The 25,763-nt window shown below is 36.4% G+C and overlaps 1 protein-coding gene across 5 annotated transcripts in view; it reads left to right on the plus strand.

Moving 5' to 3' along the window:
* The window catches only part of RUNDC3B (RUN domain containing 3B), a 145,413-nt gene that overhangs the window by 100,344 nt on the left and 19,306 nt on the right, over positions 1–25,763 (plus strand). For 3 of the 5 annotated variants that reach the window (XR_008662074.1, XM_055307284.1, XM_055307286.1), the window contains exon 9: positions 19,903–20,043. The exons of 1 other annotated variant lie outside the window; for it this stretch is intronic. Coding sequence is in view for 3 of the 4 variants with exons in the window: in XM_055307284.1 (XP_055163259.1) it covers positions 19,903–20,043 (141 nt within the window). In the remaining variant the exon portion in view is untranslated. Of the gene's footprint in view, positions 1–19,902; positions 20,050–25,763 lie in introns of all 5 variants that reach the window. One more of the 5 variants, XM_055307285.1, reaches the window with a different exon arrangement.

Consider the following 25,763-nt stretch of genomic DNA (forward strand, 5'->3'; position numbering starts at 1 on the left):
ACTACCAAAACTGGAACAGAAAGAAATAGAAAACCTGAACAGGCCAATAACCAGAGAGGAAATTGAAGCAGTCATCAAAAACCTCCCAAGACACAAGAGTCCAGGGCCAGATGGCTTCCCAGGGGAATTCTATCAAACGTTTGAAGAAGAAACCATACCTATTCTAAAGCTGTTCGGAAAGATAGAAAGAGATGGAGTACTTCCAAATTCGTTCTGTGAGGCCAGCATCACCTTAATTCCAAAACCAGACAAAGACCCCACCAAAAAGGAGAATTACAGACCAATATGCCTGATGAACATGGATGCAAAAATTCTCAACAAGATACTAGCCAATAGGATCCAACAACACATTAAGAAAATTATTCACTATGACCAAGTAGGATTTATCCCCGGGACACAAGGCTGGTTCAACACTCGTAAAACAATCAATGTGATTCATCGTATCAGCAAGAGAAAAACCAAGAACCATATGATCCTCTCATTAGATGCAGAGAAAACATTTGACAAAATACAGCATCCATTCCTGATCAAAACTCTTCAGAGTGTAGGGATAGAGGGAACATTCCTCAACATCTTAAAAGCCATCTACAAAAAGCCCACAGCAAATATCATTCTCAATGGGGAAGCACTGGGAGCCTTTCCCCTAAGATCAGGAACAAGACAGAGATGTCCATTCTCACCACTGCTATCCAACATGGTACTACTGGAAGTCCTAGCCTCAGCAATCAGACAACAAAAAGACATTAAAGGCATTCAAATTGGCAAAGAAGAAGTCAAACTCTCCCTCTTCGCCGATGACATGATACTCTACATAGAAAACCCAAAAGCCTCCACCCCAAGATTGCTAGAACTCATACAGCAATTTGGTAGTGTGGCAGGATACAAAATCAATGCCCAGAAATCAATGGCATTTCTATACACTAACAATGAGACTGAAGAAAGAGAAATTAAGGAGTCAATCCCATTTACAATTGCACCCAAAAGCATAAGATACCTAGGAATAAACCTAACCAAAGAGGTAAAGGATCTATACCCTAAAAACTATAGAACACTTCTGAAAGAAATTGAGGAAGACACAAAGAGATGGAAAAATATTCCATGCTCATGGATTGGCAGAATTAATATTGTGAAAATGTCAATGTTACCCAGAGCATTTTACACGTTTAATGCAATCCCTATCAAAATACCATGGACTTTCTTCAGAGAGTTAGAACAAATTATTTTAAGATTTGTGTGGAATCAGAAAAGACCCCGAATAGCCAGGGGGATTTTAAAAAAGAAAACCATAGCTGGGGGCATCACAATGCCAGATTTCAGGTTGTACTACAAAGCTGTGGTCATCAAGACAGAGTGGTACTGGCACAAAAACAGACACATAGATCAATGGAACAGAATAGAGAACCCAGAAGTGGACCCTGAACTTTACGGTCAACTAATATTTGATAAAGGAGGAAAGACTGGAAGAAAGACAGTCTCTTCAATAGATGGTGCTGGGAAAATTGGACATCCACATGCAGAAGAATGATACTAGACCACTCTCTTGCACCATACACAAAGATAAACTCAAAATGGATGAAAGCTCTAAATGTGAGACAAGATTCCATCAAAATCCTAGAGGAGAACACAGGCAACACCCTTTTTGAACTCAGCCACAGTAACTTCTTGCAAGATAACATCCACGAAGGCAAAAGAAACAAAAGCAAAATGAACTATTGGGACTTCATCAAGATAAGAAGCTTTTGCACAGCAAAGGATACAGTCAACAAAACTAAAAGACAACCTACAGAATGGGAGAAGATATTTGCAAATGACGTGTCAGATAAAGGGCTAGTTTGCAAGATCTATAAAGAACTTATTAAACTCAACACCAAAGAAACAATCCAATCATGAAATGGGCAAAAGACATGAAGAGAAATCTCACAGAGGAAGACATAGACATGGCCCACATGCACATGAGAAAATGCTCTGCATCATCACTTGCCATCAGGGAAATACAAATCAAAACCACAATGAGATACCACCTCCCACCAGTGAGAATGGGGAAAATTAACAAGGCAGGAAACAACAAATGTTGGAGAGGATGCGGAGAAAAGGGAAACCTCTTACACTGTTGGTGGGAATGTGAACTGGTGCAGCCACTCTGGAAAACTGTGTGGAGGTTCCTCAAAGAGTTAAAAATAGACCTGCCCTACGACCCAGCAATTGCACTGTTGGGGATTTACCCCAGAGATTTAGATGCAATGAAACGCCGGGACACCTGCACCCCGATGTTTCTAGCAGCAATGGCCACAATAGCCAAACTGTGGAAGGAGCCTCGGTGTCCATCGAAAGATGAATGGATAAAGAAGATGTGGTTTATGTATACAATGGAATATTACTCAGCCATTAGAAACGACAAATACCCACCAAATCGTTCGACGTGGATGGAACTGGAGGGTATTATGCTGAGTGAAGTAAGTCAATCGAAGAAGGACAAATATCGTATGTTCTCATTCATTTGGGGAATATGAATAATAGTGAAAGGGAATATAAGGGAAGGGAGAAGAAATGTGTGGGAAATATCAGAAAGGGAGACAGAACATAAAGACTCCTAATTCTGGGAAACGAACTAGGGGTGATGAAAGGGGAGGAGGGACGGGGGTTGGGGGTGAATGGGTGACAGGCACTGAGGGGGGGCACTTGATGGGATGAGCACTGGGTGTTATTCTATATGTTGGTAAATTGAACACCAATAAAAAATAAATTTATTATTAAAAAAATAAAACTACTGTTTACCACAAAAAAAAGATAGTAAATTAAAATCATGCTAAAATATATTGCATACTCTGCTATCTGTATAAACACAAAAGAATCAAGAAGATGCATCCAGAAGAGAAAAAAACAGATAGCAAATAGTTTGGTAAAACTATATTTTACTTTCTTGAGTGGTAATGGGAAATTACATATTACAACAAGAAAGGGTACAGATTTGGTATGGATGTTATTTCATTGCCTTTAATTACGATATTTGATTAAAACTGCTGGCAGATTCTTCAGTAGAGCCGATGTCATTATATTTGGGCAATGAGCCTAGCAACAGTTGGGACTAAGTACAGTGTTTCATAGAGAAGTGAATCAGAGTAGAAAAGAGGCTTACTTTTGCCATCCCAATTTAGTAAATGTTTTACGCTGAGTACATGAAAAAAGGAAGTCTCCTTAAATTACAAATTGTAAATAACATGCATACATATCATTATCAATACATCAATAGCATTGTTTTGTTCAGCTATTTCCATTCTTTTTTTAAAAAGATTTTATTTAGGGCAGCCCTAGTGGCGCAGCGGTTTGGCGCCGCCTGCAGCCTGGGGTGTGATCCTGGAGACCTAGGATTGAGTCCTGCATCGGGCTCCCTGCATGGAGCCTGAAAAAAAAAAATTTATTCACGAGAGAGACAGAAAAAGAGGCAGAGATACAGACAGAGGGAGAAGCAGGCTCTCTGTGGAGAGCCTGATGCAAGATTTGATCCCAGGACCCCAGGATCACAACCTGAGCCATTTTCTCAGAGCTATTTTCTCAGATAATCTTATAATCACATCTGATAAAATTAAGGACATTCCTTTTATCATCTAGTGCTCATCTATAACAGATGTCCCCAGTTGTCTTAAAAAAAATACAAAAAGCTGTAATTTTGAATTAAGAATGAAAGTCATCATGACATATAATTATATCTCTGAAGACTTTAATTTAGAGTAGTTTCTCTGATTTTTACTTTTCCTATCATCATCTATTTGCAGACTTTTCCTATAGAATGTCCAGCATTAGTTCTTTATAGTTTATTTAATTTTTCTATACGCGTGCTGTCCAGTACCTTAGCCATTAGCTACATGTGGCTTTGAGCACTTGAAATGTGAATAGTGAGAACTGAGATATGGATGTGCTACAAGTATAAAACTCACATCAAAAAATATGAAATAATCTAAAATATCTCAAAAAACTGTTTATATTGACTACATATTGAAATGGTAATGTTTTAGATATATTGGGCTAAATAATACATTATTAAAATTAATTCATTCTTTTTACGGTGGCTACTAGAAAACTTTAAATTATATATGCCACTCTTCTTATATTTCTGTTGGACAGCACTGGTCTGTATCCTCTCTACTCACAGAGGACTGGCTGCTTTAGCATCATTTGGGAGCAGATTCTTGGCATCCTTCCTAGACCTGCTAAATCCGAATCTGTTGTTTAACAAGTCCTCAGGGAATAAACTGACTAACATTAAAGTTTGAGAATCACTGCTCTGTGCTGTATATCCTATAAAGTATATCCTCTTAACTCTGTATTAGTGGTTTTTCAACTCTGGTTCTATATTAGAAGCACTCAGGGAGGGGAATCTCTGGGTGGCTCAGCGGTTTAATGCCTGCCTTTGGCCCACGGTGTGATCCTAGAGTCCTGGGATCGAATCCCACATCGGGCTCCCTGCATGGAGCCTGCTTCTTCCTCTGCCTGTGTTTCTACCTCTCTCTCTTTCTGTGTCTCTCATGAATAAATAAATAAAATCTTAAAAAAAAAAAAGCACTCAGGGAGCTTTTAAAAATACTTTTTGAAAAATAAGGATGCCTGACTGACCCTCACCTTAAGAGACATTAATTTAATTGGTCAAAAGTAGGGCTCAGGAAAGTGTAAAAAGCCACCCAGATGTTCTGATGTGCAGTCAGGGTTGAAAACCTGTACTAAGAGGCTGGTTAAATGTCAGTTTAACTTTTTTGACAACGTTTTGTAGGTGGTCCTGTGTACCTCATATTGGGAATCACATTGGTTGTCCCACTTTTAACAACCCTGACATTGAACAGTGAATTTGGGTTGTGACAGCTTTATTTCTCCTTTGTATAAGTTTCTGTCAGCCTTTCATCTAATGTTTTCAATGTAGGGCTTTTGATTCAGTAGGAGTTGTAAAATGGTGATTCCTAAATCTTTTCCCTTCACCTACATTGACTGGAATCATCTGTCTATACACAAGAACTTTCCCTCATCAGTTAGGACTATAGTATATTATTAGTTCTTATAGGATAGCATTGTTTTTATAGGCTATTAATCCTCATAGGATATTGTTAATTTTCAGAAGAAACTGATGCCCTCCTTAGTTACCAGTGAGATGAAGATTTTGTTCTTTGTTTAGCTTTCTTTTACTTTTGAGAATATGAACTTGTGAAAAATAGTCACTTTTTTAATGTGAATTAACTCATACTGGATTCACAGATGAGGGGATGATGTCAGCATAGCAAAGAAATCACCTTGAGTCATGGTTGATTTTCCTGGAGGTTGATTTCAATAAGAAATAGCAACAGAATGCAAAATAGACCTCTCTGAGCAAATATTGCAACACACCAATAGGTGGCATTCTCTCACTGTGTGTATTACTCTTTCACTGTGCATTCTTTTGGTTCAGGTGAACTTCACCTTGAAGATGCTCTTTTTGTAGTTACCCCAGTTGTGTGCATTTTGTCCTGGCCTTCATGGCAAGCCTCAGCACCTTCAGCTCTTTCTTTCACCCTTTACAGCCCAATGGCTTTTACTTTGTTGTTGTTGTTGTTATTGTTAAAGTTGTTATAAAATTATTACATTATTTCTTTACTTAATAGGAATTTAACCAATATTTTAAATTTGGTTTGGAATTTTATTAGGATTGTCACTTTTTCTTAGTGTTCTAGTTAGAAAGTTGAGAAAAGGTTTTGAATTGTTAGCTCCTCCATTCTCCTCATAAGGCCAGCTATTTCCAATGTGATATCAGAACACTTTATTTTGTTTCTGCATTCTGGCAGAAATGCTTATATTCAGTTCCCTTCTATTGCTTATATTTATTTTTCATTTTGATGTTCAGATTGTCCCATCTTTGTCTAGTGGAAACTTCTTTATACTAATTCTTGTTTGGTGTCTTTCTCTTTCTTTGATCTTTGGGGCTTTCTGCACAGCCATTCTGTCCATCAGCATAAAAATCTGCATTCCTATAGTCATGATATATCTTTTATTTTCATGATAATTATAGCTTAAGATTTTTCATGTGCCATGTCACAAATGGCACTGGAGTATATCCTAAGAATTACAGCATATCTGACAATAAGTGATAAATGGAAAATAAAGCAAAGGTTTGCTGCAGTGGTGGTAGGAATTTTGCTAGACTCACTCTTAGAACCTAACTCATAGCCATGGGCTTCAAATGTATTGCTTTACCAAATTAAAAACTGCTTCATATCACTCATCTTTGGGGTTGCTCAGGAATACTTGGAATCACAGATATTAAATCCTAAATGCCAAGGGTCATGTGCCTTATATATCCAGCTGCCAAAAGTATACCCTCATGGATATCAGCATAACCTCTGAAGTAAGTGAAAACGAAGCAATGTGAGAGAGAGAGAGGATAACCCTCAATTTTGGAGACACAAGCCAAAGGATTGAACGAATGAACAAAATAATAGCTTTGAATTGACTAAGCGCCACTATCAAAATAGAGAGTATGGATTTCTAGATCTTTTGGAAGACCTTGTAATAGCCGACTTTGAGCCTGATCTCTGAAAGGAAGGGAAATCTTATCTTTTCCTCTTTTGTTTAAAATAATGAATGTTATATTCAGGGCTCAGAAGAACATAGAATCTTGTTTTTAAAGCCAGGTACTCTGTATTTACAAGGAATCTTAGGAATTTGAAAACAGAAATAGAGGGAATGATTGGGAACACCAGCATTTAAGGATTAAGTGGAAGAAGGTCCCTCTGCTGAGACCCAGAAGGAACAGCCAGAGAGATAATCAAGTTTTATCATTATTTTGCAAGAGAAAAATAATTTACATTAGATTCATTTAGGAAGCATTAAAAAATGGCATTGCGTGGATCCCACCATCTTAGAATCTCATTTCATTGATCTGAGAGGAGACTAGGTATCAGAATTTTTTAAATGCTGCTCCAGTTATTTGAATATATGCAGTCAGGGTAGAGAACCCCTAGACTTGAAGTTTGTTGAGATGTTTAACAAAGCACAGTGGTATTTATTGTGGTCTTAACAGCAATTTAAAGCTACCCAGATGTTTTATTTTAAGCAAGAAAGATGCCTTGGTATTTCATTTCTAATAGTTTAAAGTAGAATATATTTTGTATTTGCTATCTTCCCATGCAGATTTATTTTTCAAGGATCCTTTTCTTTAAGATTCTGAATTGTCCTTTGGATTCAAAAAAGTAGGCCATTCAAGTAATAATCAAAAATTACCAAATTTTTTGGATAATGATAAAATTTACTGATTTATAGCTTAATATTTGTTTATTCTACTGACATTTATTGAGCCGCCTTCTGTCCTAGGTGCTTGGCGTGGTGCTAATAACAGAAATAAATACGTTCTAGTTCTTGTCCTCATAATGCTTACAGAGGCCACAAACATAGAAACAATAAGAGCAATAAGATGTCACAAGTGCTATGAGAGAGGGGTTGTATGGGATACAGTGGGAAACAGGATTTCATTGTAAAGGACTATGAACTGGAAAGGGTTTAAGAAGGTGGAGGTGCTTATACTTAATTTCTCAAGGTGATTTTGACATTTGATAGACTACTATGGGAAAAGATGGGCTTCCCAGGCAGAAAAGACCACAAAAGCAAAAACAGATTAAAGATCCAGCAAATTTAGGGAACTACATGGTGACCCCTTGTTATTCAAACATAGAGGACAAGCATGTATGTATGTGTGGTAGCCAGATGAGAAAGGACTTTATATGCTATGCTAAGGAGCTCTGTGGAATTACCATGGGTACAAAATATGTGAGGCAGATCAGTATAATAAAATACTAAATAAAGTATTAGAAGCAAATAGGTTTTCTGGAAACATTGAAGTATTTTTTATTGGGACTATACATTTTTATCTGAGCTGAGTCTCTATTAAAAATCAAAATGCCAAATGAACAAAGAAAAAAAGAGACAAACCAAAACACAGACTCAACTATAGAGATCAAACTATGGTTACCAGAGGGTGGGAGGATGGGTAAAATAGGGAATGGGGATTAAGAGTATACATACCATGATGAGCTCTGACTAGTACATTGAATTGCTGAATTATTGTATTGTACCCCTGAAACTAATATAATATTCTGTTTTGACCATATTGAAATTAAATAAAAATAATACAATTTAAAAATTAACTTACTAAAATACCTGTAAAATAATTAACATTATCAGAGGAGAAGGATAAATATACTTTCTTGTTTCTCTTTTAAAAATTTTTAATTCCCGTATAATTAATACACAGTGTTGTATTAGCTTCAGGTGTTCAATATAGTGATTTAATAATTTCATAAATTAGTGCCCATCACGGTAAGTGTACTTTTAATCTCCTTCACTCAGTTCACCCATTCTTCCACCCGCTTCTCTGGCAACCACCAGTATGTTCTCTGTAGTTAAGATTCTGTTTTTTTTTGTTGTTGTTGTTGATCACTATTTTTCTTTGTTTACTTCCTTAAATTCCACTTATGAATGAGATTTTATGGTATTTGTACTTCTCTGATTTATTTCATTTAGCATTATACTTTGTAGATTCATCAATGTTGTTGCAAATGGCAACAATGCACTCTTTTTATAGCAGAGTAATATTTGTGTGTGTGTGTATATACACACAACTTCTTTATTCATCTATCAGTGGACACTTGAGTTGCTTCCATAGTTTGGCAATTGTAAATAATGCTGTTATAAACGTAGGGTTGCATATCATCTTTTCATATTCCTTGGTTAAGTGCAGAGTAGTAGAATTACTGGGTCATAATGATAATTCTAGTTTTAATATTTTGAAGGACCTACATACTGTTTTCCACAGTGGCTGCACCAGTTTGCATTCTCACCAACAGTGGATGAGGGTACCTTTTTCTCTACATCCTCATCAACACCTGTTGTTTCTTGTATTTTTTATTTTAGCTATTCTGATAGATATGAGGTGACATTTTATTGTGGTTTTTGATTTGCATTTCCCAGATGATGGGTGATGTTGAGCATCTTTTCATGTGTGTGTTGTCCATCTGTATGTCTTTTTTGGAGAAATGTCTGTTCATATATCCTCATTGTTTAGTTGGATTATGATGATGATGATGATTTTTGGTGTTGAGTTGTGTACTTCTCTCTTCTAGGATTTTTGTGATTTCAAGTCTCACATTTATGGTTTCAAGTCTTTAATCCACTTTGAATTTAATTTTTGTGTATGGTGTAAGAAAGTGGTCCAGTTTCATTCTTTTGCATATATCTGTCCAGTTTTCCTAACACTATTTGTTGAAGATACTGTGTTTATCCCATTGCATATTCTTGCCTTTGTTCTAAATTAAATGACCATTTAATCATGGATTTACTTCTGGGCTCTGTAATCTGTTCTATTGATCTATGTGCCTTTTTGTGCCAGAACCATACTATTTGTAATACTACAGCTTTGTAGTATAACTTGAAATCTGGGATTATGATACCTCTAGTTTTATTCTTCTTCAAGATTTCTTTGACTGTGTGGGTCTTTTGAGGATCCATACAAATTTTAGGATTGTTTCTTTTAGTTCTGTGAAAAAGTGTTACTGGTATTTTGATAGGGATTGTATTAAATATGTAGATTGCTTTTGGTAGTATGGACAGTTTTTTAAAGATTTTATTTATTTATTTTGAGAGAGAGAGAGGAGGGGTGGAGGCAGAGGAAAAAAGAGATCCCAAGCAGACTCCACAAGGAATGCAGAGCCTGACACAAGTTAGATTAAATGACCCTGAGATCACAACCTGAGCCAAAATTAAGAGTTGGTCACTTAACCAACTGAGCCACCTAGGCACCCTGGTAGTATGGACATTTTAACTATTTGTTCTTCCAATTATTGAGCATGGAATATCTTTCCATTTCTTTGTTTTATCTTCAGTTTCTTTCATCAGTGTTTGTTTGCAGAGTACAGGTCTTTTGTTTCCTTGGTTAAGTTTATTCCTAGGTATTTTATTACTTTTGGTACAAATGCAAATGGAACTGTTTTATTTCTCTGTGCTACTTCAATATTAGTGTATGGAAATGCAAGAGATTTCTGTATATTGATTTTGTATCCTGATACATTACTGAATTCATTTATCATTTCTAATAGTTTTTTTTTTAATTTTTATTTATTTATGATAGTCACACATTGAGAGAGAGAGGCAGAGACATAGGCAGAGGGAGAAGCAGGTTCCATGCACCGGGAGCCTGACGTGGGATTCGATCCCGGGTCTCCAGGATCGCACCCTGGGCCAAAGGCAAGCGCCAAACTGCTGCGCCACCCAGGGATCCCCTCTAATAGTTTTTGGTGGAGTCTTTAGGTTTTTTATATAGTATCATGACATCTGCAAATAGTGAAAATTTAACTTTTTCCTTACCAGTTTGGATGCCTCTTATTTCTTTTTTGTTGTCTGATTGCTATGGCTAGGACTTCCAGTACTATGTTAAATAAAAGTGGTGAGAGTGGACGTCCTTGTCTTGTTGCTGGTCTTAGGTGAAAAGCTCTCAGTTTCTCTCCATTGAGTATGATGTTAGGCGGTGTTTTCTCATGTATGGCCTTTGTTATGTTGAGGTGTGTTCCCTGTAATCCTACTTTATTGAGTATTTTTGTCATGAATGAATGTTGTATTTTGTCAAATGCTTTTTCTGCATCTATTGAAATGATTCGATGGTTTTGTCCTTTTTCTCATTGATGCAACGTCTCTTATTGATTAATTTATAAATATAGAGCCACACTTGTAACCCAGGAATAAATCTCACTTGATCTTGAACAATTTTTTTAATATATTGTTGAATTTGATTTGTTAATATTTTGTTGAGGATTTTTACGTGTATGTTCATCAGAGATACTAGCCTATAGTTCTCTTTTTTAGTAATGTCTTTATCTACTTTTGGTATCAAGGTAATGCTGGCTTTATAGAATGAATTTGGAAGTTTTCTTTCCTCGACTATTTTTTGGAATAGTTTGAAAAGAACAGGTATAAACTCTTCTTTAAATGTTTGGCAAAATTTGCCTGTGAAGCTATCTGGTCTTAGGCTTTTGTTTGTTGGGAGTGTTTTGATTAATGATTCAATTTCATTGCTGGTAATTGGTCTGTTCCAATTTTCTAAATCTTCCTGATTCAGTTTTGGGAGGGTATACATTTCTGGGAATTTATCTATTTCTTCTAGGCTGTCCAATTCGTTGGCATATAATTTTTCGTAATATTCTCTTATAATTGCTTGTGTTTGTTGTCCTCTGAGCTACTTCTATTGGTGGGCGGAGCCTGCAGTCAGACCAGTATCTGCTCCAGCCTACTACTGGGATCTCAGCAGAGCTGATGTTTGGATATATTTCCCTCTTGTCAGGGCAGCAGTCTTTTTGGAGTGGTGTTAGCCACTGTCAGGGCTGCTTGCATAATGCTATACTTGTGGCACCTCTTTGGATGGACTTCTGCCTAGGGCGGGTTGGATGGTGTGGGTTTGCAGAACACTGGAGGAGTGGGGCACACTGTAAGTAAGGTATTGCACACCAACACACTGTTGAGGGGGTCTGCTGTGGAGGGAACCTGGAGCCATTTTGGAGATCTCCTGAGGTGGAGGGGGCAGTCCACAGGAGAGCGTAGGGGTAGGAGGCACTATTAGCAAGCTACATGGAGAATGTTTGGCTGGTTCTGCAGGCGTCTGCCTATCTAGGCTGTGGGAGAGAGTAGGGGAATAGTGCCCATCAGCTCTTTTGTTCTTGGAGAAGCCTCCTAAAGCTACCTGCTCCACCAGCACACATCTTGCTAGTAAATAAATTAGTAAATAAATCTACTGCCCATATGCTCCACGTGTTTTTCAAACTGCTGCTTCTATGCTGTATCTCAGTGTGGATATGCTGGCTCTTTAAGAGTAGGGTCTTGGGGATCCCTGGGTGGCGCAGCGGTTTGGCGCCTGCCTTTGGCCCAGGGCGCGATCCTGGAGACCCAGGATCGAATCCCACGTCGGGCTCCCGGTGCATGGAGCCTGCTTCTCCCTCCGCCTGTGTCTCTGCCTCTCTCTCTCTCTCTCTCTGTGACTATCATAAGTAAATAAAAATTAAAAAAAAAAAAAGAGTAGGGTCTTGGTTTCCTATCACCCTCCACCTCTCCCAGAGCTGAGCACTGATTTTTAAAGTTCTAGGTATTATGCTCTACTGATGGTAAAAACTCAAGTTAAGTTAAGCTCCTCTGGTTTTCAAAACCAGATGTTATGAGGATTTAGTCTTCCCAGTGTGGGTCCCTCATACCTAGGATGCCTGGTGTGAGATCTGCTCTGTTCCCTTCTCTGTGCCTTTGGTGTCTCTCCCTCCCGTGGACAATCTCATTGGTCAGTTTGGTGTCTGACCACATCTGTGTCCTTCCTGCTGTTTTTGATGTGACCTTCCCTACAATTAGCTGTGAAGATTCTGTTCTGCCAGTCTTTGTGTCATTTTCAGGGTTATTTATATTGATGTGGGTGTTATCCAGATATATCCATGGGACATGGTGAGCCTAGGATTGTCCTACTACTGTGCCATCTTCCCAAGAAGTCACCTAAATATACTCTTCCTTGATGGCTCATATTCATGTGACAAATTCTCACAAACTGAATTTTAGCAAATTACTTAATGAACAATGTGGCTGTGGAATGCTGTTTTAAGAAGAGACAGTAAATAACAGTGTATTTTTACTAGATTTGTTTTATCTTTAAAACAAATGGAAAACAAATTTCCTCCTGGGAGGGCATAGAGGATTCATAGTGAAGTCTTTGGTGTTTAGTGTTAGGCTAGAGTTGTATTGTATTATATTGTACTTAAGAAAAATAAAGTGTTTTAACAAATTATATACTTATATATAGTAAAAATTACATACTTAGAAAGTATAGGAACTTATCAGGCTTTAGCTAGTTTCTACAGAATAAATTGTATTCATCAAATATCTCTGTCATGCCTAGGAGGGCTTAATTCTAAGGTATTTTCCTTTGGAAAATAAAACAATTCCTTGAACTTGAACTGAGAGCTGTCCTGTTTTGTTTCAAACTATTTCACAGGAGAGCTGGACTCCCTGTTTCATAGAGAGATTTTGTGTTTATAAATCCTAGTATTTGAATTTATGTATATCCATCAAAGATATGCTCAGATCAGACAGTTAAGGGTATATTCAAAGGGCTCATGAAATGATCAATTGATAAATTAATACTCATATTTCAATGTAGTTACACATGAAGAACCAAACTTTACTTTCACATATGTTTTTACTAAAATGTCAAGTAAAATAACTTTGTGTAAGCAAGTCAAAGATTCTTCAAGAATCTAGAAGCCAATAACTGGGAACAGTAGAATAAGAGGAGGATCTAAGTTGTACTTTATGGACTTCCTCTTTTGAGAATGGTTTTTAAAAAATGATAATTACAGGGTTTTTTTAGATGGTTGCTTCTTTACATATTTTAAGTGTATGGTTCATGAACCAATTTAATACAGTTACTTGGTATTAGTTGCAAATACATTTTTTGAATTTTCATGAAAATGTCTATAAAATATTTTGTAGATTTAATTTAAAATTTTGGTTAAAACTGAACTTGAGCAAATGTACTTAAAAAATGTACAGCGCTCTCAAAGTGCTTTTTACATGGCGTGTTTTTGGTATGCACTTGAAGTTATCAGCTTAAAATGGAAAGTTATAACTACATGCAATTTTATTCAAGACTCAAACCTGCAGAGAATAAACGTACAAACAAAAAAAGATAAAAAGAATGGAAACAGATTACAAAAAAATCATCAAATAACAAAGTAAGTCAGCAAAAGTGGAACAGAGGGACAAAACAGCAAAACAGACAAAAAGCATTTAACAAAATAGCCATTTAAGGATTAAACTCACCAATCAAAAGGCATAGAGAGACTAAGTGGATTAAAAGAATAAGGTCAGCAAGAGAATGCTATCAGCAAGAGACTAATTTAGATTTAAAGACATACATAGGGTGAAAATGAAGGAACAGAAAAATATATTTATGCAAATGGTAACCAAAAGGAAAGCAGGGTGTCTATACTTGGACAAATGGACTGGGAGTGTAAAATTCTCTCTAGAGGCCAAGAATGTCATTATTTAATGCTAAAAGGGTCAGTTCAACAGGAAGGGGGGTGTGTGTGTGTATGTATAAAATAATCTCTGGATATTAAATAATATCTAGAAAGGAAATTTTAAAAACAACTCTATTCACAGTAACAACAAGAATAAGATACTTAGGAATAAACTTAACCAAAGAGGTAAAAGATTTGTACACTGAAAATTTTAAAACATTGACAAAGGAAATTAAGACACATGTTAAAGTAAGAAGATATCCTAGGTCACCTAAGTGGCTCAGTTAAGCATCTGACTTAAGGTGGTTAAGCATGGGACTCTTGATTTCCGCTCAGATCATGACCCCCAGGGTCATGAGATTGAGCCCTGGTTTGGGTGGGCTCTGTTCTGAGTGTGGACTCTGCTTAAGATTCTCTCTCTCTCTCTCTCCACCCCACCCCACCCCTGCTCCTCTACTCCCAGTGTACATGCTCTCTCTCTCTAAAGATAAATATTTTTAAAAAGATGTCCTGGGGCACTTGGGTGGCTCAGTTGGTTAAACATCTGCCTTCAGCTCAGGTCATGATCCCAGGGTCCTGGGATGGAGCCCCATGTTGGACTCCCTGCTCTGTGGAGAGCCTGCTTCTTCCTCTCCTTCTGCCCCTCTCCTGACTCTCTCTCTCTCCTCTCCCCCTGCTTGTGCACTCTCTGTCTCAAATAAATAAATACAATCTTTAAAAAAAAAAAAAGATAGACCTGTGTTTATGGATTAGTAGAGTTAATATCATAAAATATGCATAGCATTCAAAGTGATACAGATATTCAGTGCAATTCCCATCAAAATCCTGATGTCATTTTTCACAGGATTAGAAAAAGCAATACTCACATTTGTATTTTATTTTATTTTTAAGGATTTTATTTTATTTATTCATGAGAGACAGAGAGAGGGAGAGGCAGAGACAGGCAGAGGCAGAAGTAGGCTCCACACAGGGAGCCCGACGTGGGACTCCATCCTGGATCTCCAGGATCAGGCCTTGGGCCGAAGGCAGCACGAAACCGCTGAGCCACCCGGGCTGCCCTCACATTCATATTTTAGACCCCACATTGCCAAAGCAGTTTTTAGAAAGAAAATCTGAAGACAAAAAAAAAAAAGAAAGAAAGAAAGAAAGAAAGAAAGAAAGAAAGAAAGAAAGAAAGAAAGAAAGAAAAGCTGAAGACATCATATTTCTTGATTTCAAAATATATTACTGATTTATATTAATCAAAACAGTATGCTACAGCACCGAAACAGACATATAGACCATTGGAACAGAATAAAGAGCCCCAAATAAATCCACACATTTACAAGTCAACTGATAACTTTGATAAGCTTACCAAGAAGAACACAATCAGAACAGGATAATCTCTTTCATAAATAGTGTTGGGGAAACTACATACATACGAATAATATTAAACTCCTTTCTTACCATTTACAAAAATCAATTCAAAATAGATAACAGATTTCAGTCTAAGATCTGAAACTGTAAAACTGCTAGAAGAAAACAGGGAAATAACTTTTTGACATTACTCTGGGCAGTGATATTTTGGGCTATGATACCAAAATCACAGGCAATAAAAGCAAAAATAGAAAAATGGATTGAATCAAACTAAAAAGATTCTGTACAGCAAACATTCAATAGAGTATAAGGACAACCTATAGAATAGAAAATATTTATAACATCTGTTGATAAGGAGCTGATATTCAAAATATAAGGGACTCAGACAACTTAATAACAAAAAACTAACTCCGTTTAAAAATGGACAAAGAACTTAAATAGACATTTCTCCAGAGAAGACATACAATGACCAGTAGATATATGAAAAGGTGCTCAACTTTACTAGTCAGTCAGGGAAATGCAAATCACAGGCACAGTGAATATCTTTTTACTTAGAATGTCTGTTATCAGATAGATGGTAGATGATAACTGTTACTGAGGATGTGGGAAAAAAAACCCTCATGCGTTTTTGGTAGGACTGAAGATTGGTATAGTCACTTTGGAAAGCAATAAGGAGGTTCCTTAAAATATTAAAAATAGAACTATCTTATGTTCATGTAATCTCACTTCTAGGTATCTATCCAAAGGAAATGAAATCAGAATCTCAAAAAGATATCTTTACTCTGTATGTTAATTTCAGTATTATTTACAATAGCCAAGAGGTGGAAGCATCCTCATGGATGGATGGATGAATGGATAAAGCAAATGTGATGGATGAAGACCATGTGTCTATATCCACACATGCACATGCTAGAGTATTATTCCTTCTTATAAAAGAAGGTGAATTTTGCCATTTGAAACAATGTGAATGAAGCTTGAGAAAATTATGCTAAGCGAAATAAACCAGATACAGAAAAACAAATAGTGCATGATCCCACTTTAGATTCCATGTGTGTGGAATCTAAAGTGGAATCTAAAATGGAATCTAAAATAGTGAAACTCATAGAAGCAGAGAGTAGAATGGTTGTTACCAATGTGGGCCTGGACAGAGGGGGGGGGGGAGGTAAGATGTTGGTCAGAAAGTACAAAGTTTCAGTTATGCAAAATGAATAAGTTTTGGAGATCAATGCACAGCAATGTGACCATAGTTAATACTGTATTGAATACTTATAGTGTTCTAAGAGGGTGTACATCTCAGGTGTTCTTATCACACAAAAGAGGTAACTGAGGTGATGGATATGTTAACTAGCTTGAATGTGGTAATTGCATTGTATATGTCTATCAAATCATCACGTTGTACACTTCAGATTTATACACTTTGTAATTGCTTTTTATGCCTCAGTAAAGCTGGTGGATGGGATTGAATTATAATTTTGTGGCCAACGTCCTGCTAATTCCTATTGAATATCTGAAGAAAAGCTATCTATCTAGAAATTTATGGGTAGTTCTTAAAATTAGCTGTGATAAATATGTTGCTATTTTCATAATAATTTTCCTTTATTGTATCTTTCTGCAGAATTATTACCTTAATGAGAGACGTTCAGCTCTTAATGAGAGACTTGTATAATAGAAGTGACAAGTAGATTCTATCTCATAGAGAATGATTTAATTTTTAGATTAGGGCATTAGTATTAACATTGGTTAGAGCTTTAATTAAAGTTAAATGCTAAATATCACATAATTTTACCTTTAATTGCCACTGATTTCACACTAGGAAGTAACAGTAATTTTTCAGTAATTTAAGATGAACCTATTTTTAATTTGGTCAGTGAGAAAAATATCCTCATTTTTCATAATAACCTCATCTAGATCACCTTTGTCTAGGTCCTAAAGTTAACTAGGTGTGTTTTGCTTGTTCTGGTGAGCAACAGGATTCTTTGATTGTAAGAAAACACAGTCAATCCTTAAGCGTAAATGGAATTCATTAGATTGATATCAACAACTCAAGGAATGGAAAGAAAGATGGAAAAAGTAGGTTTGGAGAGAGGTAGGCTGAGCTGTTTCAGAGGGTTAGCAAATATGAACTTGAAGTATGCTGAGCTCTGCTGTACATTAGGTCAAGGGCCCACTACTGGAATGAATAACCTGCTTTGTCTCTCTATTATCTAAGTAGACAGAGTTCAGATTCAGAATTCAGAGGTGGGGCTTTTCATGGCGTCTTAATCCACTTGCCTTCCCCATGATGTCTTCGAGAGGTGAGAGAAAGGGCTTTACACAAGGGGCCCCGGGGAACCCTTCCATTTATTTATTTATTTACTTGCTTACTTATTTTTAAAGATTTATTTATTTATTTATGAGAGAGGGAGAGAGGCAGAAACACAGGCAGAGAGAGAAGCAGGCTCCAGGCAGGAAGCCCGACGTGGGACTCGATCCCAGGTCTCCAGGATCACACACCGGGCTGCAGGCGGCACTAAAGTGCTGCGCCAGTGGGGCTGCCCACCCTTCCCTTTTAGATTGGCAAGGAAGGCAAGAGCCAGCATTGTCATCTCCACATTCCTCATAGAAGGTGGAAAGAAGTTGCAGCGTGGATGAAAACTGGGCCTCTCCAGTCCACTGAGTTCTCTATGTCCTATTCAAAGGATTAGGCCACTGCCCATACAAAACCATGTCATTAGGATTTCTAAACACAGAAGCCTAAACACAATATGATAGGTTGTCATGAGGCAAAAATTTTCCAGGGACAATAGTGTATAAAAACTTTTGTGAAACTTAGTTCCTTTTTTCACTTTATGCAGTGTAAAACTTCTCACTTACCAGAAAGAATGTATTCTAAATTGGAGGTTGTCCAATTACTTACATTAACTGAATTTTTCCAATATCATTTCCTCACAGATGCACATTTGCCTTTCTTGCACTCTGTTCGGCATATTTCCTGTAAAGCAGTGGTGACATTAAAGTTGAGTTTTTGAGTGACATTCATTAGAGAACTTAGAGTGAATATGGGAAAGAGAAAAGTCTAATAAGAGAAGCCAGAATAATGGTAGCTTATTTTAATAGATTCTCTGACCAGTAATCCCCATTTCTGCTTAATATGATTTTTCTGTCAGTCTTGAAGTTTTTCCGAACTCTTTACTGTTTGCATAAAAACTTATGTTAAAGTGCCTTAAAAGTTCCCTTTAAATTTTTCATTCTTTTTCCAAAGAAATAAATTTTTTACAGGTAGCCCAGAAGGATATTTCTAATGATGCATTCTCACAGACTTCTGCCTGTTTCACTTTTTTTTAAGTATTCCATTCTGAGACAGAATCTAGGATTTACATCAAATAATGTTTTTTTGTGAACATAGTGGAGCAGATATTTTTAAATATACACAAATATCCTGTAAAATCAGGAATATTCATAGGTAGTCTATTAGAGACATATAAATGGGGTTTTTCTATTTGAATCATGGTCTATAGTTAAAGGTGTTGTGCAGGCTTATTTTCTTTAGTGTAGGATCGTCTTGCCAGCACTCCACTGACTCTGCCATACACAACAGGACAATTGTTTCCAACAGTTCGTGGCAGGCACATATTCTTTCCCTGCTTCTGAGCTGATGGCTCAGATTTTGGTCCCCCAGTGTAGTGTCGTGGACTCCCGTTTGAAAAGGCAGCTTGCCTATGCGGTATTTTGAAGCCTTTTAGAGGTAGAATAGGGCCTTTGCAAACAGAATTATTCCTTTAAATGATCTTTAGCCACCAGTTCAAATATTGCATTAGTCTTTTGAAAGTGATTAATTGGTTTGTGAGGCTTAAATTTTGGCCAAAAGTTAGCTATTTTGCAAGTTGTTATTAATGAGTAGTGGCTCTGCAAAAATGAGAGTAAACCATGAGCTATTACAATGGCTTCATTCTATAGTTGAAATTTTTCCAGTGGGTTATATTGTTTAGTGTAGTTATCGTCGATTTAATTATTTTCACAAAGATACATTGGTAGTCCTTTCTATCAAAAAATGTATAGAAACCTTACAGATTTTTTTATTTTATATTTTTCTGCATTTTTATTTTTGATTCATTTTGTTTTTTTTTTACTGAGTAAAGTGTGAATTTTGATGCTAGAAAATCATATACATGGAATCTTTTTTTATTTTAACTGGAATCTGATAATCGCTAACTTTAAGAAATCATCCTAGTTTTTTAGGTAAGGTGTAAAATGCAGCTTTAGCCCTTTAGCAATATCTCTGTGGAAGAGATAGGAAGTGTGAATTTCACGTTAGTGACTTGTGGTAGCCTTTAGAGAAAGAATGAAAAGCACGTGTTGTAGGAGACATTAACAAGCCCAACTAGTTCTCTTGACAGTTTGTTAACATACTATTTAAAAAAGATGAATTTTGGGGGCCAGATTAATTCCATTAGGTTCCTCTGCCATTGCAGAACAGTGAAGACAAAAGCACTCACCATCTTAATATTCACAGGACTGTGCTAAAGAATAATGATTTAAGATCAAGACAAGAGTTAACTGCCCATCTCACCAACCAGTGGCCTTCCCCAGGAGCTCTGGATGTCAATGCTGTTGCCTTGGATACGTTGCTTTACCGAAAACACAATAAACAGTGGTATGAGTAAGTGTAATACTTTTTTTTCCAACTAATTACAAATTTAGTTTTACCAAAACATATGGTTATCCACTTTGGTTTCTCACCTATTCTTTCTGAATTCATTATTTTTTTACCTTAGGCTAAAGTAGTATTTAATACTACTTTGGCTTGCAAAAGTAAGATTAAGGCAGTGAATATGTTAATGTTTTGAAGCCAAGGCACCCTGGGGAAGTAAAATATGTAAGAAATTCTCATGCAGTATTGTACCAGCTACCTGCTTCTCCCTTAGGTCTTCAGCCAGTCCTTCAGTTAAGTCTATGAGCTTGTATTTGATAAGCCATCTCTTTTTGAATTTTAGCTTTGGTATTTGTATTTGCCTTCGGATTACTTTTCCTGCTAGTTAGGAAACACAGAATTCCATCTCATGAAAGAATGAAAAGATACTTGCTCTTGTTGGGTCTGAGGGAGTTTTGTTTACTTTTAATCTAATTTTTGGAGGCTGTAGAAGATCTAATCACCCCACCTATGAGCCACAAGATTCTTTTCCTATTTCTTTATTGCACTTTTCAGGACTATTTCATTAAGCCATAGTGTCACAATGTTGAGAGAGCTGCAGAATCTTAGGCTGTATCCTTTTGGGGTATCTTCATTTTGAAATTGTAGATTGTATTATTTTCTTTGGTGTTTTAGCCACTTTTTCCACCTTGATAACTTTTTCAGCATCTTTATTTTCCTGTCTTCAGCTAATTTTCTAATTATTTCTCTGCTGTCTCTCCTTCCCTTTCTGTTCTCTCTCCTCTCTACTTCCTGTCCAATCTCTCTTCTCTCTTCTCCCCTCCTTCCCTTCCCCCTCTCTTTTTAAAAAAGTTTCTTCTCCACTCTTCGTATAGATCCCTTGTGTATAAACTTCACAGGTAGGTGTACACACTTCTCTCTGTGCTCCAAAGGGTGCTTTTCACTAGGGAGTTAGTAGCCACACATTTCTGCAGGGATTGTTTTAGCATAGATATAATTTCTAGCTGCTTTACTGTGTGATTTTTTTCATTTGTCAAAGGGAGCACTCAAAATAAATTTGACCTGTTGCTAAAAAATTCTTTTGTTTGTTGGTTTCACTAATGCTAAAAATAGGCAGGAAAAGGGAGCAGATTATTTACAGAGTAAATCAATAGAACTCTCTTCAACATCTACTAAACCCTGCTGCTTAGTATGATTCAGGGGGTTGACTGAGTCTTTGATGAATTGTATCTAGTTCCCTTATATATCCCTTTGAAAGTTATAAATAACTTGAGTATATCTTCTTATGTTTGTCTATAGTTTTATTTTTCTGTGACATATGTAAATAAAAGAACATTAGTTTATTCATATTTCTGATTTATTATTGAAAAACAATCTGTTGCAATAATTGGTCCACTTATCTCTGTATAACACAAGATGCTCCCACTTTTATAACTGCAAAAATATTATAACACTGACTCCTGACAAGTTAAAAGGCTAATAATATGCTTTTTATCACAATAACCACATTGTCACTTTATTTTTTTTTCCACATTGTCACTTTAGATAGTAGGAGGTAAAATATTTTAGCCAAAAGACCTGTATGTAGCCCTGCTTGCCTGTCGAACTACCTATCGAGGAACCAGTGAGTCTAAAGTGGAAGAATTATTTCTAGTTTTCCTTTGCATGTGGTAATAATGTCTGGCTTTTACAAAGTTATAGTAGCAGCAAGAGTAATTGCAGTATCAGAAAAGGAAGTAGTAAAACTGCCTGTTTAGCCTGGATCCAGATTTTATATTCCTTGACTCAGCTACTGCATTAGCTGAAGAAGGGATCCCCTTGTCTTCTCAGCAGCATCCTTTCATCAGGCCTTATCATAGATGTTGGTGTTGCTTTTAGATTCCCTGTTGCCAAACTGCTATTCCTGAACAAAATGTGTATGTACCTGGGGTGTAGTATGGAGATCACTGGACCTAGACTTTAAGGTCAGGACTGGAAAGTAGTCTCTGCTACCCTCTTCGATAGGTAACACTAAGCAACACGTCCTGTTACCTTCTGCACGTGTAATTCCGGGGGCAATGCCTGTTCAAGTGAGTAATAAATTGCGTGGCATCTACTACTTCTCAGGGAATCTTTTTTTTTTTTTTTAAGATTTTATTTTTTAGTCATGAGAAACAGAGAGGAGAGAGAGACAGAGACACAGGCAGAGGGAGAAGCAAGCTCCATGCAGGGAGCCTGATGTGGGACTCAATCACGGGTCTCCAGGATCACGCCCTGGACTGAAGGCGGCGCTGAACCGCTGAGCCACCCGGGTTGCCCAGGGAATCTTTATTTATATTCTATATAATCTCTTTTTGTTTATGTTCTTATATAACCTTGTATCTTCTATGTTTGGAGAATATACACCCATTCACTGTCCTAAGTTCTACTTTGTTAGAGACTTTGTAAAACTTACGTAAAATTAAAATGACCAGCAGATCCCCAGTTGTTCTGAACAAAAAATCCCAACTACTTTATGTAAAAAATGGAGACTTCAGGTTTCCATAGTAGAATTATGCTCTATAAATCATATTTGAAACTAACCTCAGGATCTAGTTTTTGCACCCCCCCCATCTGTAAAATAAGCCAAAGTTCTTAAACTAACCTCATCACTAATTCCTCTTAATTTGACTAGTATCTTTAGTAAGCTTAACATACATTTATCAAGAACCTACAAATTATGGAAGAAGTGGCCAAATCTCTTAATAAGGAACTTTAGTGCTCTTGAAATTTGGAGAAAGAAACTCACCCTATAATTAGTCATTATATTATAATTTCCTGCTAAGAATATGGGATGTCTGTATTTCCCTGGGAGCTCTGTCAAGTTAGCTTCAAAAAGAATGGTAATATGCCGCTTGATTTAAGAATTTCTTGGTCTAGTTGACATTTCTTAAAATGAATGATTGGTAACTTGGCTATATTGTCATCTACTCACGGAAGAATCTTTTTCACAGTAGAAGATCTTAAATATATTTTCATTTACTGTACTGTTTATAAAGCATTTCTAGTTTTTTCTTGATTATGTAGACCTAATAAGGTCTAATTAATTATGCTGGAGTTTATATTTGTTCCCTTATTTCAAACATAGGAATTTTTTTAAAAGATTTTATTTATTTATTTGAGAGAGAGAGAGTGAATGAGAAAGAGAGCACTAACAGGGTGGAGGGGCAGGCGGGGAGAGAGAAGCAGACTTCCTGTTTAGCAGGGAGCCCAACTCTGGGCTCAATCCCAGGACCCTAGGATCAAAACCTGAGCCGAAGGGCAGACGCTTAATTGACTGAGCTACCCAGGCCACCCCCATGTTACAATCTTTTAAAGCATTACAGGCTGGCTGTAAAAACTCAACAATAAACAAGTATATAAAACACACACCTAGAGCAATTGATTACTGTTTCCAACAAGTTCTATTTTAGTGTTTTTTATATGTAAAGTCGAGGCCACATAAGCTTGTTAGATATTGGTTATATAATCTTATTGGATTGTATGTTATATAATCTTGTTAGATTATTGCCTAACCCACTCATTTTCATCCTAAAAGATCAGATTCATTGTCATCATATTTTTATTTTCTACTTAAGTTTTCTTAGTCTTCTAAATTTATCATTGCTTTTAATTTGGCTATCATTCACAAAAGTATTGAGAATTATGAGCTTTTATATGCCCTTCATGATCTTTGTAGGCTAATTTTTTTTTTTTTATAACTTAGGAGTAGATATAATTACTTGAAGTGTCTTATAGCTTCTCTTTCCCGTGTGCATCTTTCCAGTATTTTTGGAGAACTCCCTCAAGCACAGGGTGAAAAAATCTTTTACAGCTCATAAGGTTTGCATTGACCTGACTCAATATGGCCTTCCCTTTCAGTCTGCATTGCATCCTTCCATTAATTTTAGCAGATTAAGAGTATATATTCTAGCAAAGGAAATGCTTATTTTGTTCCTTAAACACATTTCTGTGAAAACCAGACCAAAAATAAAAAGAACAGCCCATCTCTGGCTTCGTGCACATTCATGAGCCTCTATGTTTTCAGTGTGCATATCTTTGTTTTTATTTTCTACACATGGATAACCTCTCCTTCTGAGCTTAGCACTCCTTTTCACCCACTGACTACCAGGTAATGTAAATTATTATTGACCTCAGTCCATCTATTGGGCAAATAGGTGATGTAGATTATCCATGTCATTCCTTCTAATCATTGATACAAAGTGTAAGAGTTTAGGAAATTTACTAATAAGTGATTTCAGGCCTATTTCTCAGTTTCTTTTAATTTGCCTTTGATATCCAATTTCTTTGTATAGAGGCTTGTATTTGAGTGATTTAAAATTTTAAATAATTAGATATTAAATGCAGTGGGTTTTATTATATCCCAGGTGTTTATGACAGTTGATATGGTTCCTATCTTACTGTCCGGGATTCTTACTTTGATTAAGTAAGATACTGCTATTAAAAAAAAAATTGGCTCTGGGAAATAGAATTTTACTGTTGATTGGTTTGATGTGCCTGGTAGGTTACATTTGTATCTTACAGTATGATTTTAATGAGTCTAGAATTCTAAAATAGGACTTAGTGGTGACCTTTTAAAGACAGAACTCCCGTAGACAGTTTATTTCAGGACAGCATGTTTGTCAGTGGGAGCTATTAGTTGTATGACAATCAGGTAAGAATGTGGAAATCCCAGTCTTTGTCATTGCTGCCAGCAGCTAAACTAGATTACTCCCAAGTGGTGGGTCTCTGTAATCACCTTCATGCAAGGAAGATATTACATGGTACTGTTATATCTTTTGAATAAGGGTCCTAATTTTGGCTTGGACTTATTTTTGCTTCAGAAATTATCGTTTACCAAATTCTGTTTCTGTATTCATTGGCATTTGGCTGAGAGAAGCCTATAACCTGAAAAATTGTTCACTAAATGTACCAAATTAAAGGGTAAATAGTTTCCACAGTCACTTTGTACTTGGAAATGTGATACCTGAAAGGAATTTCAGTAGGTAATGCAGAAAGCTCATTTTGTGTTGCTTTTATCAGAGGTGGCTTTTATAGGCTTTCCTCCCCAACTACTGAGAGTCCTGGATTGCTGTAAATGTGTGCTGTCAGGCTCTGAGTCCTTATAATTTTCAAATGAATTTTATGTCTTTTTTGCTTCTAGGTATTTTATTGTTTGTAAATATTCCTATAATATTTTAAATTTAATAATATTGACTAATAAGTTTCCTATGATGAAAAATCAGTGTCAGAAACTCATTTAAAGCCAAAAGTTTAAAAACAAGCCTTCTACCTATTAGGCACAGAAAAATAATTAGGAAAATAAATTTATAAGTTCCTTTATTAAATTCCTGTGTTCCTGCTTTCTTCTATAGCTAAAGAAATAGCATGTTGATGAAAGTCAAAAGAAATTTTCAGTGATACAATTAAATAAAGTTTACATGGTCAATCTCAGCCACAAGGCTGTTCTTTGAAAAGGGTTTCTAATAAAACAGAAAACTAGATTTTTTCTTTTTATACTGGAGAAGGAGATAGCAGAGAAGTTAAGTCCTTAAAATCTGTTCTCTTTGTGCCCTGGTTAACTGTGCTAAAAAATGGGAAGAGCAGTAATTCCAACCTCTTAGGGTAGTTGTGAGGACTAAATAAGTTAATAGATATGAAATGTTTATGGACAGTGCCTAGCATTTGGTAAGCATTATATAAATACTGGATATCCTTTATTACAT

Source organism: Nyctereutes procyonoides, unplaced genomic scaffold, assembly GCF_905146905.1.
Source record: "Nyctereutes procyonoides isolate TBG_1078 unplaced genomic scaffold, NYPRO_anot_genome, whole genome shotgun sequence".
Taxonomy (NCBI): Eukaryota; Metazoa; Chordata; class Mammalia; order Carnivora; family Canidae; genus Nyctereutes; species Nyctereutes procyonoides.